The 19759-nt window shown below is 52.8% G+C and overlaps 1 protein-coding gene across 1 annotated transcript in view; it reads right to left on the reverse strand.

The window, feature by feature from the left end:
- Window positions 1-19759, reverse strand: part of CNTN4 (contactin 4) — a 342255-nt gene that overhangs the window by 95523 nt on the left and 226973 nt on the right. Inside the window, exon 10 of the mRNA XM_036267473.1 lies at window positions 7518-7668. Within this exon, the coding sequence (XP_036123366.1) occupies window positions 7518-7668 (151 nt within the window). The remainder of the gene's footprint in view (window positions 1-7517; window positions 7669-19759) is intronic.

Genomic DNA, 19759 nt, shown 5'->3' on the forward strand with positions numbered 1-19759 from the left:
AGAGGCTGCTCCGCTCCAGGTCCCCAGGCCCGGCTGCTGTCTCGCTGGAGCTATTTGGTTGCACCCCTTGGGGTCCCCAGCACTTGCTCCTCCCCGAAACTCCCAGCTCTGTGGCTTCCATCTGCTACCTTTCTGGGTTTTTCTTCAACCTCCTCGGTTTCCAGGTGGGCTCTGCCTCCACTCAGTCCCTGCCTGGGGCCGGTCCTCTGGGCCGGCTGCGGTTCCCAGGTGTTCGTGTTCTCCTGAACTCTCTCTGGATGGCGCTCTGGGCTCCCTATGCAGCGATGGTGTCCATCCCTGTCTCCTCCCGAGCTCACACCCTTCTTTCAACTTCCTGTTGGACACCCCTTCCCTGGGCACCTACTCGGTACCAGGCCGCGTCCTCCATGCCAGGGTTACAGAATGAACGACACCCACAGGGGGCCCCAGGTCGCCACAAGGGCCCTGCCAGGCTGCAGAGGAGCAGAGGGGGGTGGTGTGAGCAGGACTCGCCCTTGCTGGTTCTGACGCGGGGGGAGGGGCCACCAGCCGGCCCTGGAGGTCAGTGCTCAACCACGGAGCTGCACTGGCCGAGCAAATTTCTATTATTTAAGCCAAACACACACATACACACACACACACACACACACGCTGCTGTTCTCGTGGAATTTACATTCTGATTGGGTGGAGGGTGGAATGAAATAAAGAAGTGAATATAAGTATGTTAGATGGTGACAAGAATTATGGAAAATATAAAGTGGGGAATGAAAGTGGGGTGTCCCACAATTTGACATAGTGTAGTGGGCAGGGCTCTGCTGAGGAGGTGACCCGTGATGGGAATCCCCCCCGAGCAGGACCTCTCCACGAGCATCCTGAGTCCACCCGTTAACCCCAAACCTGCCCTCCCCCTTCACACGCGGCACCGGCACCTCCATCCACCCGCGGCTCAAGCTGGAACCCAAGGAGTCATTTCCTGTCTCTCCTCCTCCTTTTCCAAATAGCTCTACTTACTCTGTCACAAGTCTTTTTTTTATTTTTGTATTTATTTTTTTATCCTCACCCGAGGACATTTTTCCATTGTTTGTTCAGGTAGAGTGGGAGGGAGAGAGAGGAACAGAGAGAGAGAGAGAAACATCAACGTGAAAGGGACACATCGAGTGTCTGCCACCCGCACGACCAACCAGGGCCGGGGACAAACTGCAACCGAGGTACATGCCCTTAGCGGGAACCGAACCCGGGTCTCTCCGGACCGCAGGCTGACGCTCTAACCACTGAGCCAAACCGGCCAGGGCTGTCACAAGTCTCTTCGATTCGACCTGCACACGCCCGCCTATCTGTGCGCCTGCCGCGCTCCGGAGACGGGCACCATCCACGCGCTGCCACCCGCCGTGGGCGACTCCGTCCCTCCAGCCCTGCAAGCCTCCAGCGGTGGCCTGGGACTGTGCACACGTCCCTTCCCTCTCTCCGGGATCTTCTGTCCCAAGAGTAACCCCTGCAGGCACGAAAGCCAAGGCCTGCACCGTCGGTGGCTGGCCCACAGTGTCCAGTGTCCTTCCCACTGGATCAGCTTTAAAACAGGTGCCCTCGGATTACTGGAAAACTCTGGGTTCTTCCACGTCGGGGCCCTGCCCAGGCTATGAGCACCTAAGGCTGGTGGTGCGCCCTCTCTCCTGCCGCAGCGCCAAGCAGGTGGCCCACATGGCACAGGCAGCCGCATGCTTTGCCCCCTGAACCAGGCTGGATGGGCAGAAGGGCCACACGGCTCTGGAGACAGACCGGGACATGCAGGCTGCAGGGCTGAGATCCCTGCTTATCATCCATCAGCCTGACACAATGTATCAGCCTAACGTCCGAAGGGGAGGAGAAACCCTCCGCAGGAGGAAGAGGAAGAAGTCTTTACTTACACAACATTAACCAGAGCCACACGGCACACGTCTCTGGCTTCAGTGAGAAGCCGAGTATTTCGTCCACGTGAACTTTCCGGATGACCAGACTCACCCCTGTAAGCTCGAGGTTAATTTTTAAAAATAACCGTCGGGGGGTGTGGTCTTCCCGTGAGGCATTGTCCCTGCCTTGCTGATCAAAGCTCCTGATGACCATTTTTCCTCTTTAGACACATAAGGATCATCCTTTGCTAAAGAGATAAATAAAGCTATTTATTCCCTTATTGATGGTGCGTTCGATTCCGGTGGCAGAATTTAGCTCTGGCTTTCAGAAAGACAGCGACGGAAACGGGCAGAGCGGGAGAGAGGCCAAGTGATGTCACGGGAAGAATATCGGCCGGGGCTCGGACAGGAGTCGAAGGCGCGTGAGAACACCCAGCACATAGGGGGGCGGGGGGCAGAACCGGATTTGTGAGTCTAACCACAGAAAGCAAAACAAAATGCCAGTGGAAGTTACGAGGATACAGGTTACGCAGAAATAATCTAACAATTACTTAGGTCTCCTCATCTTAGAAGGAGCCAGGAAGGATGGTGGTCCAGCCACGGTGGGGACCCCCACCCTAGAATGAGGGCCGGGCTCGGGACTACCGTAGGAACTTGACATTGCTGTTGGCCCAGCGTCCACCGACTCCCCTTTGGGTAGCAGGACCCTGAATTTGGGACGCTGTCCCATTCTCGGTCCATGGTCGGGGTGGGCGTCCCCGTGAGCCTCTTAGGATGAGCACAGGAGTCCAGTCTCCCCATCGGGGCACCACCCGCCCCGTGAGTGTCTGCTCCGGGCAGGACACTGACCTAGGCAGGCTTCCTGGTTCTGCGGGCTTCTGTTCTGTGAGTGTCTGAAGGGATCGGGAATGAGGGCCGGTGTGGGGCCCCTGACAGCCATTGTGCCCCGGAAGCGGACAGCGGCCGGGACGGAGACAGCTGGCAGGAAACCTGGACAGAGACCAAGAGGGACGCAGCGTCCTGACGCCACCCCGAGAGCGCCCGACCCCGGTCACACCCAGGTCACGGCGCATCCCCGGCCTGGAAGGCGCGAGCCCACAGTCCCGTGCGCAAGCCAGTTCCGACCGGGGTGGCGGCCACGCGCCCTAAAGGGTCCCCTCTGGCTGAGCCACGGTTTTACGGCTCCTTGTAAACGTAGGGTCCAGGTTGTGTGGGGGGCTCTGGCTCCTCCTGCATTTTGATGTTTCTGTTTCTAATGCATCGCCTTCGGTTTCATCTGCCTCACACACCTGTTCAGAAACTACAAGTAAACAAGCAGCCTTATCCGAGAGCAGGCTTGATGGCTCAGTGTATCCAAACGATGTCATTGCTCCCATGGTACTGGGCTTTGGGACGGTCATCCCTGTTTTATGTCTGATCTGGGGCACATGCCGCTGGCCGGCTCGTGTACGCGAAACAGAACAGGCTCTGCGCAGGCGAGATGCTGCCCACACGCCAACAGAGCTAAGGAAACTGAAGAGCAACCCTCGCAACTGGATCCGTGGCTTAACACAGAGGCAGCGTGAAGATGATTTCAATTTCTAAAGGCTTGAAAAAATAAACATAAAAAAATATTTTTAAAAGAGTTGACAGGTTGCCTAGCTGGTGTGGCTCAGTGAATTGAGCATCGATAGTCCCATGGACTGAGAGGTCCTGGTTCGATTCCCGGTCCGGGCACACGCCTGGGCTTCGGGCTCAATCCCCAGTGGGGGGCGTGCAGGAGGCACCCGATCAATGTTCTCTCTCATCGATGTTTCGCTCTCTCCCTCTAAAAGATCAATAAAAACATACTTTTTAAAAAAGAGTTGACATGTTAACACTAAACCAGTATTTCTGAACCTATACACACCAAGGTAAGTACAATATCACCATATGATTAAATAAGATAGAAATGTTTTAACTGTGTTTATGTTGTTTCTTATACTTTTGTCGTAAACTCATTTGTGAGCAGTTGGTTAGTTAAAGTTGAAATTAAATATCATTTAAGAAGTAGCATTTGGCAAAGTCTTTCAAACTATAGACTCTAGGAGGCATAACCTTTTGTTTCACCGAAACTTTCTTTATACCAGTATTTTGTATTTGAGAGATTATTCATTTCTTTTTTTTTTTTTTTATCCTCACCCGAGGACATTTTTCCATTTTTTGTTCAGGTAGAGTGGGAGAGAGAGAGGGGAACAGAGAGAGAGAGAGAGAAACATCGATGTGAAAGGGACACATCGAGTGGCTGCCACCCGCACAACCGACCAGGGCCGGGGACAAACTGCAACCGAGGTACGTGCCCTTAGCGGGAACTGAACCCGGGTCTCTCAGGACCACAGGCCGATGCTCTAACCGCTGAGCCAAACCGGCCAGGGCGAGATTATTCATTTTTTATTCAAATGTTCAAGATTCACCTTTTGATTCTTAAAAGTCCACATTTCAAAGAGAACGCGGGTTGACAAGTCAGTCTACTGGAAACTGTAACTACTACCGCGCGCCCAAGAATTCTGCCTTTTGGTTAGGCTAACGATTCCAGTCTCTTCCGAAAAGAGGCAGGGATTCTGTTTCCCAAGCACGAACCCCATCTATGACTGCTGCTCACGTACCCACTTACTTAGGTGACGCCCTCCTCAGAGGGAAACAGAAAAGCGGCAGAACTTCTCCTCTGCCAATGGGGCAGCCATAGTAAAACCCTCTATTTTTACCCTCTTCAGACACCACGAGATGTGCAGTTGAGCTTGTGTTTCTCCAGGGCCCACGGAGGCCACTTGATCCGTGGAGGTGTGGTCCGTACTATGCTAACATCAACATAAAAAGTTAGCTGCTGACATTTGACAATTAAGATATTTCAAATAAAAGTCCAGATTTCTAGTTTCTCTTTAAAAGTGAGAGGATGGGAACCCAGCATGCTAATTCCTACGACACCTGCCAGTTTCTGGACTCACTTCCGTGAGCAGAACCAACGTATCTGTTCAGCACATGGGGTGGGGGGGTGCAGAACCCTGGGCACAGGGCACCGTGTGCAGGATGAAGAGCGATCGCCGGGAGTCCGGGTGGTGCCGGCGGAGCTGAAGGAACACGCGATTACCTGAGTGATGACGGGAACTTTGCTTGGTTGAAATATATCTTTAGTGCCAAGGAAATGACGAGGCAAAATCTGAACCCTAGTCATCAAATCAGTAGAAAGATTGACAAGCTGGTAGAGATAGGATAGAGAGACAAGCTTAGAGGTAGAAACAATCGATGAATCCACTTATTGAGTAGATTTCTTAATATCGATACACCACTTTCTGAAGGCCGCGTAATCAACCTGAACGTGGTGAGGTGACCGCGGTGGTGAGCAGTCAGCAGTGACACTCAGAATGGTGGCCTGTGTCTTCTTCCAGGCTCATGGTAAGACTGTGCTTCCCTGCTGGGCTGAACTTGGGCACCACCATGTGCCTTGTTTGGACCAATGACACAGGCTGAGAGCGTGGAACAGGTGATCCAGCTCTCGGCTGTCAGAGCCCAAGGTGTGCAGCCTCCCTCCCTCCCTGCAGCTGCAGTGCCCCCGCGGGCTGCCCCCCGACAGGCTGGGAGGGCAGCAAGAGCAGACCCCGCGGGCACACGGTGCGGGAGAAATGGCCACCGGTGCTGCGGGTCACCGCAGGGTGATTGTACCAGGAGCCCAGCTCAGCCTCTGTGCGGCTGGGCCTCTGACTTCACCCACTCATGCTCCCTGACGTGTCTGTGTGACCATGTGATTGGAAAAGGGCGTTTCCTTTATATCATTGCTTAATGAAAGCTTTTGAAATCCGGCCTTGTTCTGGGCATCACATGTGTACATACCAGTTATATGTTAATTCTGTTTTAGTACACAGCAAAGTGAACACGTAACTGTAACCTGACACGTCCCACTTTGGGAAACACTGGGGTAAAATAGGAAGGACACTGGGTGGTATAAGCCGCAGGATAAGAGACTGTGCTCCCCAGTTCCACGTTGGGCTTCGTAGCCTTTCTGTAATCCTCGCCTGAGGATGTTCTATTGGTTTTTAGAGAAAGAAGAAGTGGGGGGGGGGGGAGAGAGAGAGAGAGAGAGAGAGAGAGAGAGAGAGACATCGATGGAAGAGAAACATCAATCAGTTGCCTCCCGCACATGCCCTGACCGACCGGGGCTCAAACCCACAACCTAGGTAGGTGCCTGACTGAGAATCGAACCCACAACCTTTTGGTGTAGAGGATGGCACTCCAACCAACTGAGTCCCTGGCCAGGGCTGGTTGGGCTCCACATTTGAACACAATGCCCATCTTGAGTGATCTATACTGTTTTCTCGATATAACAGAAGTCATAAAGGGATATATATTATGATTTTTTTTTCTTTATTGATTACAAAGAGAGAGGAAGTAGAGGGAGAGAGAGATAGAAACATCGATGAAAGAGAACATTGATTGGCCGTCTCCTGCATGCCCCCCACTGGGGATGGGGCCCACAACCTGGGCTTGTGTCCTGACCGGGAATTGAACCAGCGACCCCTTGGTTCATGGGTTGATGCTCAGCCACTGAGCCACACAGCTGGGCTGTGTTATGAATCTAATATGTGTGTAAACACAACGTCTAAAAGCCATATCGGGCCCGTTTGCAAAATTATTAGTAAGGACAACATTGCCCGTGCAATGATCTACTTCACATATGCAAATGAAAGGTGTCCAGGTGTAAAGGGTAGATGCTTTTACATGTTTCCCCATTGCATCCTTGAGTACTTGACCTTCAGCACCAATTAAAATCATTACGGATACAGCTGGTGAATGTTATTTTATGGGCAATTCAGATTCTTGCATAATTACCATCTTCCAACAGACTCAGTAGATTTCAGAAAGGGGTGGGGGGTATTTTATAGGAATAACAGCTAAGAAAATGGCTTAGGGATACATGCCATTTGGTGCTATCTGACCCCAAACCTAAAACAACCTTATATATATATATATATCAACCTGAGTATGTGCCCTGATCAGGAATTGAACCGGCAACCTCTTGGTGCAGGGTTGACGCTCAACCACAGAGCCACACCAGCTGGGCAACAACATGCATCTTAAATGTAATTCGAGTATAATAAGAAACACATAGGTGAAGAGTTTAGATATCAATAATAATAATAAAAAAAAACCTTGTTGTTTCAAAAAGACGTGATTAAAACAATCAAACCCCCAAGTAATAATTATAATCAAAACACGTTATTTGCAGACTATGTTTTGAAATGAGCGAGATTTAGCTTCAGCACAGGAGAGACTAACAAGGGGCAGAAGAGCCACTGTCAGACACTCGCGGGACGGTCGTGGCAGAGAGGGATTGCGTTTCTTTGTTCAGGCAGAAGGAAGTAGGAAGGGGCAGCGCGGGAAAACCTACCAGAACAAGGCTCAGATGAAGAGCCCGGGCTGCTGGGCTCTGGGCGGCAGGCTCGCGTGCTGTCTCGCACAGACGCCTTCATCGGCTCCGGACATCGAGGGCTATAGAGCGCGCCCTCCCCGGAGCTGCGGTTCTCTGAGCAACACGCCGCCAGCAACGCAGGTAGCACGTTGCTTCTCCTAGGACCACTCACAGCAGACCGACACGTTGTCCCAGGTTAATCAAATACCAAGAATATTCCAAGATAGTACCTTTCGCTCTCCCGCAGGGTGTCCCTTCCTCTCTTCCAGGTGTAGACGGGTCTGGGAGAAGCCCTGGGCTTGCAGTCAATGACAACGTCCCCTCCTACTTTGACGAGAGTCACCCTCTTCAGGAGGCTTCCTGAAAAATCTGGGCCCACGGCTGGAAGAGAAGACAGCAAATGGTTCATTACTATGGGGAGGGAAACCCACTAAGCCAGGCTTTAGCCTTTTTCTCTCCGTAACGTCCCTGTTGTCCCCATGGGCGTCAAGGGGAGCGGTGACCTTTTTCCTAAAGCAAAGGGAATGTTGATGGACCTTGTGAAATTTGAGGTAGAATTTTTATCTGGCAGGACACACCCCTTGTACGTCTACAGCCTGAGAAGTTGGGCAAACGCCCCCAGGAAGGTCAAGGTAGAGGACATTCCAGGACCCTACGGAGGGATTCCGGAACCAAACTCCTGCTCAAATAACAAAAATGCGTGGGCCCCAGAGCAAGTGAGGCACGAAACCTGGCTGGAGGCAGAAAGGACGAGACAGAAGCGTCCCGCTCGGGCATGTCCAGAAAAGGCAGGGTCTCTGGGAAGGACAAACGCTGGGAACATGGCAGGAGGAGAGGAGGACCGGGTTCGAGGGCGATGGGCTCCCTAAGGGAAGCCGCGGTGCCCACAGGAGCTGCGTGGGCCACCGGGGACAGGACTCTGAAGACATGGCTGGTTCACACGGCGGCCAGGGGTCAGAGTGGACTCAGTCACACACACACACACACACACACACACACGCGCGCGCGCGCACACACACACACACACACGAGGAAGAGAAAACAAGACAATCCACGAGGCGTTTTTCCAGGTGTGTAGGTTGGAGCATCCTCCCCATTACGGCTGCTGTCCCTGCTCAGTCCCACGTTCTCTGTACGTGTCCCCATCGGAGGACAAGCTGAAATGTCTGCATCACCAGCCGCTGTCAGCTCCTCCCTTAGAACCAGGGCCTCATTCAGCTTCCACGCTCTCTGAAAACGCGATTCGAAGCTCACCGCTCGAGGTCTAAAAACTCACTCACGTCGACACCGAGTCTATTCCTTTGTGAAAATAATATTAAAGAATCCTTTCTTCTAAAAAACAAAGATACATTATCTGTATCTTCATGAAAGGAACATAAAAGATGCATTTCTGAAAAAAAATCTCATTTTCTTCTGAGTTATTTGAATTAGCATGTTCTAGGACCTGTTGGGAGCAGAGGCTCATCTCTGAGAAGCCTATACAGCTGACCTGATGGAATTTAAGATTTCAGATCATGCTGAGTGTGAGATTTCAGCACTAACCACGGATTTCCCACAGGAGGACAGGGAGCGAGTGTGTGCATTCGAGGGAATGGGCGTCAATCTCACGTGTACCCAAACCATATGCCAATAATGAATTAAGATAAATAAGTTCCAGCAGAAGCCAGTCAAATCTTTATTAAGTGCTTTTGTTGTGAAAAGATCTTCGGTAACTTCCTAGAAGGTTACTTTGTAATGGGACGAGAAGGTTACTTTGTAACACGATGAGAAGGTTACTTTGTAGCGGAATACACAGGGCTGGTTTTACTAGTGAAGGAGAAATTAAATACATGAGTCAGCAGGCAACTGCTATCTCAGTCTGTGTGCTTTGGATGAGGAGAGGGTCCCTAATTTAGAGGGTGATTCTATAACAGGTGCAGTTAATAAGCAGGGTGCAAACACAGATGCTTCCGCGGTAATGAGATAAACGCATTCCTAGTGTATCTGGAAAATCACTTAATAAAAATAATTAGAGTTTTGAGGAAGATAGGGTCCGGACACACCTACTCGATATTTATGTACCAAGAACACTAACAAAATCAATAACCATCCTAGTAAACATATTAGCATGATTAAAAGGACAAGTGAAGGCCTGACCGGAGTGCTCAGTGGTTAGGGGGTTCACTTGTGCACTGAGGGGTTCCGGGTTTGATTCTCCTTCAAAGGTATGTACTTGGGTTGCAGGTTTGATCCCCGGCCCCAGTCAGGGTGTGTCCAGGAGGCAAACAATCGATATGTCTCTCTCACATCAATGTTTCTCTCTCTCTCTCTCCCCTCCTTCCCTCCCTTCCATTCTCTCTTTTAAAAAAATCAATGGAAAAAAATATCCTCTGGTGAGGATTAACAGCAACAATAAAAAAAGACAAGTTAGACCCTGGCCAGTTTGGCTCAGCGGTTGGAGCGTCGGCCTGCGGTCCGGAGAGACCGGGTTCGGTTCCCGCTAAGGGCACGTACTTCGGTTGCAGTTTGTCCCCGGCCCTGGTTGGTTGTGCGGGTGGCAGCCACTCGATGTGTCCCTTTCACGTCGATGTTTCTCTCTCTCTCTCCCTTCCTCTCTCTCCCTCCCACTCTATCTGTACAAAAAAATGGAAAAATATCCTCGGGTGAGGATAAAAAAAACAACAAAAAAAGACAAGTTAGATCCCTAATAGAGAAATACAGGACTTGTACGTGTGTGTGTGTGTGTGTGCGTGTGTGTGTGTGTGAACACGACTTGGTGGACGAGGGAAGAAGGAAGAACTGAGATCCTAAACTGAAGGATCTGCAACCTGCAGAAAGATGGGGCGAAATGCCCCCAAGTGCAGCCACGCTGAGCCCAGAGGGGGGCGGGCGGCACGGTGGCCGGCGTGTTCCGCCCTGGCTGGCTGGGTTGATGAATCAGCGGGCTCCGGGCTGGGCTGCTCCCACCAGGGAAACATGTGGAAAACCCAGCACTGATGTTGTGCAGCACCCGTCCCCGGGGAGGGACCCCACGGGAGCCCGCTCGCGACACAGAAGGTTCTGGTGGGAGAGCAGACTCGCTCTCATTTTAGGCAAACATCTGAATTGACGTATAATGCAAAAAAAAAAAAAAAAAAAATTAAGTCTCCAGAAGTTCTTTAAAAAGGGTGTTTTGTGAAATAGAGTTACAAATCTGGATCATATACAACTCCCTTCTTAAAACCGTATCTTTCTGCACACATACATTTTCATCACCGTGGGCCGACATTTTTCATCTGTCCTGGAGGAATTCCGCAGTTGGTTCTGAAATGAGTTTACATAAATCAAACCGCGCAACACACGGGTGTGGGTGTCAGAAACTCTATATTGCTTTTACGGGCTTTGCAATAGCATCGTCTCAGCCACGCAGGAGGCAGAAAACTCACGGCCCCATTTCAAAGGCATGTGTCCTCCACGCGCTCCGTGCGTGTCTCTCTCGGAGATCCGAGAGACGGGACTGCCTTCGAATATCTTTTGCTGATAAAAACGGGATTATGAATTCACATCCTTCCCCTTTGTCTTCCTCCTTTGCTTCCTTTGCTTCTGGTGCAAACTAACCCCGCCGATCTGTCAGGATGAAGCGGCCCGATTGGTTTTGGATGCTCGGCCTCGGGTTTCTAACGTTCTGCCATTTTACAACCATCTGGGTACACCTGAGAGGTCCCCAAGCTGGTGGGGTGACACTGTGTCCTGCCTGGACCCTACGGGGGCTCTGATCCCCGACACTCGCCCCAGAGAGGCTTGAAGAAAAGCAAAAGGATCCTCCTTTTTTAATTTGACATTCACGGAGAATGAGGTTGCAAAGTCATCGCTGGGGTCCCCTGGAGGACATTGTCAGAACCCAACCTTGCCGGCACTTAAAAACTGAGAGCCCGTTGAAGGTAAAACGCCACAAGTTCCTAACAGCTCAGGAAAGATGAAGCCAGTGGCCAAATTACCCAGTGGCTTCGGAGGGTGGCTCAGACACCAGGACGTTCCATTGGCTAAATCTGATCCTCTCGGGCGACAAGGCGTAGTTCTTGCATGAACTGCTAGAGGGCGCCGTTCTCCCCACAGCGCGCTGCCTGCTGCTGCAGGACCTGCTCCAGGCGCGAAAGGCAACGTTTTATCCTTTATCAAGGATGTGAACATTGTATCCACTACGAGAAGGATGTGAACATTGTATCCACTACGAGCTGCTTCCCGCGACATCTATACAATGCTCCACTTTCGCTTTCACTCCGTTACAGCTCTTGGTTACACATCAAGGGTGTTGTAAGTGGCCAACAGAACCCTTGCGAACAGAAGGCCTGTGCCTTAGTGTCACTTCTCAAGTGACAGTGACAGTCCCAGCAGGCCCGTCCTCTACTGTTTCGGAGGAAGGACGTGCCATTTCTGTCACATCAGGCTGTGCAAACATCGTTGGGACTCCTGTATCTACGATCGGTAATTATGACCTCATCGCTCCATACAAACAGACCCAGAGGGAATGCGGCACTAAAACATTTCCACCACCGAGGACACATTGCTGGCCCTCGAGGTGAAAACGTGTCCTGGCTGGCCGGTGGACCACCGGAAGGCTGGTCACTGTGCAAACATCCTTCTCCCTCGGCCCGGCCCACCGAGCGACCTCTCTGACCAGGGATGGCATTCTCAAGGCGGCTCTCAGCAAGGCCCTTTCTGTCCCAGCACTAGCTCCGCGCGTCCCCTCCCAGCCCCCACCCAGGTCCTGCTGGCTGTGGTCTCGTTCCCAGAGCGCCCTGTTCCCCAGCCCCTCCGACCACAGCAGGCCCGGCGTCATGGGCTCCTCCCGTTCCTTGCAAAGCTATTATGAGACAGAAATAATGGTATTGACAGCCACAGGGCTGTTCTGAAGGCTAAATGAAATAACACATGAATCACACACAAAGCAGGTGGCACAATACCCGCCAAGTATTTCATACCTAGTGCTTCCCTCTGCCATCCCCAAGACAGCCCGTGTCACCACCGTGTTCCTGGGGAACCTCATGCTGAAAAGCTCAGTAGGGCCAAAGAAAAGTATGTCTCGTTTGGAACACACTCGTTTCGTGCTGAGACGACAGACTCACAGGACGCTGCCAGGGTAACGGAGGAGCCGTCCGTTGTCACCCAGTTCGCCCAGTGGTTACCCCCGCGAGAGCCTTGTACCATGTCGTGTGGGGAGCTGACGGCCGGTACAGTGTGTGCGGTTCTGGGCCTCTATATCCCAGGCATGGGCTTGAGCAACGTCCACTGAAATCTAGACACACGGCTACTCCATGGTCACGAACAGCTCTCATGCCACCCCTGTAGCCACGCCCTCCCGGACACCCGCAAGCCGCCAGCTTGGCCCGCTCTACCGCTCAGTCGCGTGAGAATACAAGATAGAATCAGCTGTACTTGGCCTTTCGGGATTAACATTTTTAAAAATTATTTATTGATTTGAGAGAGAGAGAGGGAGGAGGAGTAGGAGAAGAAGGAGAAGGAGAAGAAGAGGAAGAGGAAGAGGAAGAGGAAGAGGAAGAAGAAGAAGAAGAAGAAGGGAAAGAAAGAAAGAAAGAAAGAAAGAAAGAAAGAAAGAAAGAAAGAAAGAAAAAGAAAAGAAAGAAAGAAACCTTGAGCTGTTGCTCCAGCCCTTCATGTATTCATTGATTGAGTCTTGCATGTGCCCTGGGGGCTCGAACCCGCAATCTTGGTGTGTCAGAACAATGCTCTAACCGATTGAGCCACCCAGCCAGGGTGGGATTTTCTTCTTTCTCACTCAGCATAATGCTCTTTAGACCCACCCAAGCTGTGTGTGTCCCACGTCAGTCCCTTGTCCCGCTGGGTGGGGGAGTCTCACCCATCCTGGGTCGGACGAGAACCTGCCCTCAGTGCTGGCCTCGGTCATCCTGATAACTGACAAGCACGGGAACCTCCTCAAGGTCTCTCAGTACCTCTTCTGCCAGCATGAAGGTTAGGCTTAGCCCTTTCCCTTTTTATAAAGGGTTGGAGATGCCAACCGTTAACTGTGTAGGCAGGGCGGAGTCTTCTTTCCATTCGAAGGGAACTGCTTCATACCTGGGTTACAGCATCATCCCCGATCCGATAATCCACATGCTGATTAAAAACCATTTTCACATCAGCTTTAAGGAGGGCTTCAGCTCCCAGCCCCTTGTTCAACCCCCTGGACAACCTGTTTTTGCAAAAATAAGGCTATGCATTGTAAGTATCTGTAAGCACACGGACCTTCTTAAATCATTCCGAATTAGCGATACTTGGTGACAGTTGGCACGGTCCTGGACACTCACCCACACAGGTGTCCTTGGCAGACAGGCAGTGACCAGTGTGGCGATGCCATGGTGGGTACAGTCACTTTGTTATCAGAGAAGTACTTGCTGAATTAGCAGGAGACAGTCACTGGCTGTGCTGATGAGAACCCTAGAATTCCAGGGGTGAAGAGATGGGAGCCCATGCTATTAGCTTTATCAGAGCACCTGTTTCTTGGAGGCATAGACTATGGACGATGGGTCGGTGTCTCCCTCGGTCCCAGCACAGTGCTCAGCACGAAGCAGATGTTTAATCGTACCTGTTGAATGAACCTGTGTTGCAGGAGAGAAGCAGCGAGTTCGGTTCATAGCAGGAGATGCTGTTCGCACTGGGCTCTGCTGGGTCTCAGCCCTTTCTCTCCTCCCAGGGGGGTTTAACTGGCTCCCTGCATTCTCTGGTCCACATGCAGAACTGCTGGGCCTCGGTCTCACGAAGCAGAAGTATCCAGCCCACCGCCTGGGCTGTTCATACCCTTCAACCTCCTGAGTTGTGGTGACGTGAGATGTTCGCAGACAAAATGACGCACCGGCACCTGGACGTCAGCGCCGCCCACTTCTGCGGTGTGATGCCTCCGCCGGGCGATGTCCACTGCGAACGAGGAGGCGCTGAAGGCTGAGCGAGGGGCGCACCGTCGCAGCTCCACCCGCACGAGCTGGCTCCGCTTTTCCCACATGTGCTCGGAGGAAGGGACCCGCGGCCCGGGAGCCCAGCTCCCCCCGAGCCCAGCACCCCCCAGACTTGGACCTCTCTCCTCCCCAGGTTCTCCCGCCCAGCCCAGCGCTGAGCGACGGGATGTCAGCTCTTGCAGTTCCTTTGATTGGTTCATTTTGTACAAAGACCCTGCTCCCCGAGGCTTTGGGAGCCGGCCTGATGCTCAGACAGCCAGCAGTGCCCGAGCCCCCGCCCATCCGGGCTCTCCGGGAGGCTCACCAAGGCAGCTGCACCAGCGAGGAGAGCGCACATTGTGCCGCTTTGCTATGCTCACTTTCAACCACATTCACAGGCCTTTACTAACGGCGACCGGCCTCACTTTACGTTCTGATGACTGTCTCCAGGGGGAGCCACTGAGCGAGAACCTGTTGGTGTGAACTCCGGTTTCTGGAGAAATTGTCCCTGATTGGTAGATAGAGTGCCAGTCAGTCAACACTGGGTCAGCAGCGGAAACAGGCATCATGGGGTGCAGGGTGCTCACGCCACTCAGCCCTCCCCGAACCCCACCTGCTTTCTCAGGTTAGAAAGCCACGCTGCTGTGTGGCCTCAGGCGGGGTAACAAGGGGGTCTCTAAAGAACATTCTGGATCTGTGGCACCTAAATGTAACTGATCCTAAGACTCACCTGGAGGGCTTGTTCACCGTCTTACTGAACTCTGCCCACCAGGAGAGACGCTGAGAATGTGGTCCCCAACGTGGACGCATGAGGACCTTGTCAGAAATTCAGGACGCCAGGCCCCACCCCAGACCCGAAATCAGCATCTCTGGGTAATCGTTACACGTGTCAGACCTGGGAATCGACTGCTCCCTGGACGCCAGTTCCAGCACTCCAGGCCGGGCTGGAAAAACAAATCAATGTGTTGCTAGAATATAGTGGAGGGAAAAAAATAGTTACCTCGTTTCATTTATTTATTCACTGATTCAAAGAGACTTATGGTAGATACTAGTAAAAGATATAAAGTAATAAATACACTGGAATCGTGGCTGAAGTCGGATTTCGGAGGGGCAGGAACCGTCTCGGGAGACTTGGTCCAGCGGAGCGGAATCCGCGGTGAGCCTCTGTGGCCAGCGCCGACGGGCCAGCAGGGTGCGCGGGGAGAGGAAGCGCCTGTTTGTTCCTGGCCGATAAAACCATTAATTTGCTGGAGGGCTCGGACTCTCCTGCTTCTACATTGGAGAAGGATTTATTGGAAATCTGTGTGTGTCAGGACCGTGGACTTCAGGATGGATAATGCCTTCAGCGTGTGAAGACCACTGGAGACGGTGGTTGTAGGAGAGTGTAGGGCAGTGGTTCTCAACCTGGGGGTCACGACCCCTTTGGGGGTCACACGACCCTTTCACAGGGGTTACCTAAGACATAACAGTAGCAAAATTACAGTTATGAAGTAGCAACAAAATAATGTTACGGTTGGAGGTCACACAACATGAGGAGCTGCATTAAAGGGTCGCGGCATCAGGAAGGTTGAGAACCACGGGTGTAGGGTATCGATACCCTGCGATGCCCCGGGCTGTGTTCCTGAATCACATTTTAACTCGAACTCACCAAAGGCATTTTTCTGGGAGACTGACTTAATGAATTTCCATAATACCCACCCCTCGGATTTCAGCGTCTCCTGAGCCACACTGACCCGCGCCCTCGCTGGGTCCCACGTGGCGGCCTGCATGTCACTCATGTGTCTACCTATTTCCCGTGCTGGTGCCCAGCCATTCGGACCTGACGCCTGGCATTTCTCTTCTGCAAGAAGATGTTGGATTCGGGTTCTGATCCGAATCTGAAGTTGGACTAGGTAGACCACATCCAACTTAAACACGCAGAAGGCCTCTGCGTGGCTGGAATGTCCTGTTGCAGGACAGCGGTGCTCACCGTGTGGCCAACGGCGCTGGCAGGCAGCCCCTGGGGTGTTAGACCTGCAAACCCCGGGCCGCCCCGACTGCCAGGGAGCATTCGGGGGTGGGGCTCGGCACTCTGGGCTCTAGGGGTCCTCCCGGTGGTCCTGATGCGGGGTGACGTGTGAGCAGCTATGCCTTAGGGACACTCAGTGGTCATCCAATCTGATCGATTAGCGGGTGGTGTTCAGACTGCGCTGTTCATTGGAGTCATCCGAGGCAGCTTTTAAAATAATGTGTGGGTCTGAGCCCCGAGGTTCAGTGAGCTGGTCCGAGGGATGGAGAGGCAACGGGACATTAACGAGCTCCCAGCAGACTGTCATCTGCAGCAAGACTGGAGCCCCGAGCAACGGGTTCACTGGGGACTCCGCAGCTACATCTTAGCTTCTGGTACGGAGTCAGTCCACACGTCTTCTGTTGCTATAAACACCGCCAGGCTTGCAAAAAGTGTTCGCAGGTGGTCTCTTAGTCCTGAGCGTAAGGCGAGTAAGAGCACCCTCAGTTTACTGAGAGGTGAAGACCTGGGAACTCGTTAAAGACGCCAAATGGGGACGTGAGACCCTAGCGCAGAGCCCACAGCCCGGACGGCGGCGTCGGGGTAAGAAAGGCCGGGTCCCCTCTCGGGGTGCTGAGCACACTGAGCAGTTGATCATTCTGGAATCTGGCTCAGCGAGGCTGCTGAGACATCAACTTAGATGCAGATGAGCCCTTGAGAAAGTCCCTGTGAAAAACTCAGTTTAGCCTTAATGTTTTCCTAATTGGCAAGCCAATCATCTGTATAAAAGCCAAATTAACCAGATAATTGTTCAAGCCCGCACCTCCCTTTCCTTGGCTCTTGATGGCACTTGAGTGCCCCATGGGGGTAAGATTCCTCCACCCCACAGGAGTCCCCAGGACACTGAGCCATTCGACAGAAATCCCTCGGGGCAGAGCTGCTTGGTTCCTTCCCACAGTCCTGGCAAAGTCAGGTCACGTCCAAAAGACCCCTGGGAAGACACCCCCTTGCTCTGAGGGGTGGTTCATCCCTTGTCAACACCAGATACTGGGTACGACCCCGGTGAGCTGGACAACGCCCTGAGCATCTCTGTCCAGCGCAGCTGCCTGTCCCCTGGACAGAAGGCTGTTCCCGCATGTTCTCTTCTGGCCCCGGCTGCTGGGGACTTGACTGGGCGGGGTCCTCCATGCCACTCACCATCACCCCACCCCTAGGGGCTCAGCCACCTCCACCTCCGCCCTGTCCAGGGCCACAAGGCTGACTTCACTGGAGCCCCACCCTGGCTCAGCTCCCGCCCTCCTGCCTTGACTGGCAGGCGTCTCTTTGGGAACACCTGCACTGACTCACAGGCGCCCGAGTCCCTGCGTCTGCTTAGGGACCTCCGGGCTCCTCGGTCCACGCCCCCGATCATACACGCGGCAGGAGTGTTCTGTGGGGAGGACCTCAGAAAACCTCAACGTTGGCCACTCGGTCAGCGGCCCCATCACCGCTACGATCCCCTGGACACAAATACGGAACATGAATAGAAACAGAGCTTCGGAAAGTTACTTTTAGCCAATAAAATGCCTAACTTACATTTTATTACATTTTTATAGAAGATCACATTTCCCCCGGATCCTAGGGCCTCACGCGCTGTAATTCTAACACACCTGTGTGTGAGGGGGGGGCGAGGGGTCACCGGGAAACTGGGCAGTGCTCTGGGATGCTTAGGCGTGCGGCACACAAAGAACCCCACGCACGACACAGCTGACGTCAGAAGTCTGAGCCCAGCTGCCTTGGGGAACACGCCATCGATGTGACAGGTCAGCCACAGGCCAGGCCCCCCGATGCCTCTGAACCAGGGGCTTCTCACCCTCTGACACCCTGAGCCCGCCGTAAGTCTCCCTGGGACGCGGTCCCAGCCAGGGAGTGAATCGCCGGGCACCTGGGTGGGTTATCGAGCGTGTCAGCCCATTAACTACAGATGTGCTACATACACATGGAAACTCAGACAGAACACACGCCCAAGACCAAGGGAAAAGCCTCGTTCGTACATCGATGCTTCCTGGTTATCTCTGGTTCATGACTTTGGGGCTATTACCCACCATGGAAGGGATCTCTCTACCCTTCAAGCAGCGGTTCTCAACCTGTGGGCCGTGACCCCTTTGGGGGTCGCATGACCCTTTCACGGGGGTCACCTAAGACATCACAGTAGTAAAGTTACAGTTATGAAGGAGCAATGAAAGCAATTTCATGGCTGGGGGCCGCCACAACATGAGGACCTGTCCTGAAGGGTTGGGCATGAGGAGGGTTGAGAACCACCACCTTAAAGGCTCCCCTAAGTGATCAACAGCAGGGGCCAACACAATCTTTTTTTCTTCCTTATACCGAAGTATCTTGTTTTCATTTTGTGTCTTTGTTCAATTCAACTTCACCGTGACTCACAGGAAATACCAACTCTGTTATTTAACCCCAAAGAGTCCAACGATCACTATTCGACAAGAAACACAGTCAGTGTGAAATCCAACCGTATTATAGCTTCCCTACGATCGCCAACATTAATTTACGTGTCTTTTTCAACAGGCCAATGTCTTGTCCCTCATTCTCATGATGGACCCTGGGGATTCATGCATTTAACACCCGCCGCCCTTCAGTTCACTTGGAGGTATTCATACGGGCTTTTTGGACGGGAAAATGGGATCTTAAACAGGGAACGTCTAAGCTTGTTAGTCAAGATTCTCTAAAACTGGTCCTTAATTAAGTCTGCCACCTTCCCCTCTCAGCTGAAGCTTTGCCCACGTACTCCGTGTGTCTGAATTAGACGTTTGGAGAACACTGCGATTCCCCGTGTGCGGCTGTTTCATGACTGAGCCTGTGCCAGGCCACGTCACTGTCACCTGGAATATTCCCGGTGCTCTTTCCTGTCTTCCCAAATACAAGTAGCTGACCAGCCCGGCCACTGGCCAACCTCCCTCCCCCTGGAAGCCTTCCTGGGCTGCCTGTTCGGCCTGAATCTCTTCTCGACTCGCCTTACGTTCTCAGATTCGACGTGGCTGGCGCCAGGCTGGTTAAATCACTTCCCAGGCATTTTATTTTCTTTTTTGAAATATTTTTGTTAATTTTTTGAGAGAGAGAGGAGCACCTGTGAGAGTGAGGGGGAAACGTCGATCGGCCGCCTCCTGCACGCCCCGCACTGGGGATGGAGCCCACAACCCGGGCCTGTGCCCCGACCAAGCGGGAATCCAACGGCGACCTTTTGGTTTACGGGACAAGGTCAACCAACGGCACCACCCCGGCCAGGGCGCTTCCTGGGCATTTCCTCTTACCCTCCCCGCTCTGGCTTGCTGACCTGGGGTTACGGAAACACTCAGATCAGGAATTCACTCGCAATTGTCTCCCGCTGGAAGAGACTTGACGTCACCTCTGAATGTGAGAGTTGGAGCAGCGATTCCCAACGCACGGGCCCTGAACCCGGGTGGTGCGGGGGTACTTGGAACATCTACGTCTACATTAAGGTCCTCAACGTGGGCACCGAAAGCACCAGCGAGTGCCCGGCAGAGGGACCGAGCAGGGCGGCGGAGCGGCAGGACTTCCGGAC

This window comes from Molossus molossus, unplaced genomic scaffold, assembly GCF_014108415.1.
Source record: "Molossus molossus isolate mMolMol1 unplaced genomic scaffold, mMolMol1.p scaffold_m16_p_18, whole genome shotgun sequence".
Taxonomy (NCBI): domain Eukaryota; kingdom Metazoa; phylum Chordata; class Mammalia; order Chiroptera; family Molossidae; genus Molossus; species Molossus molossus.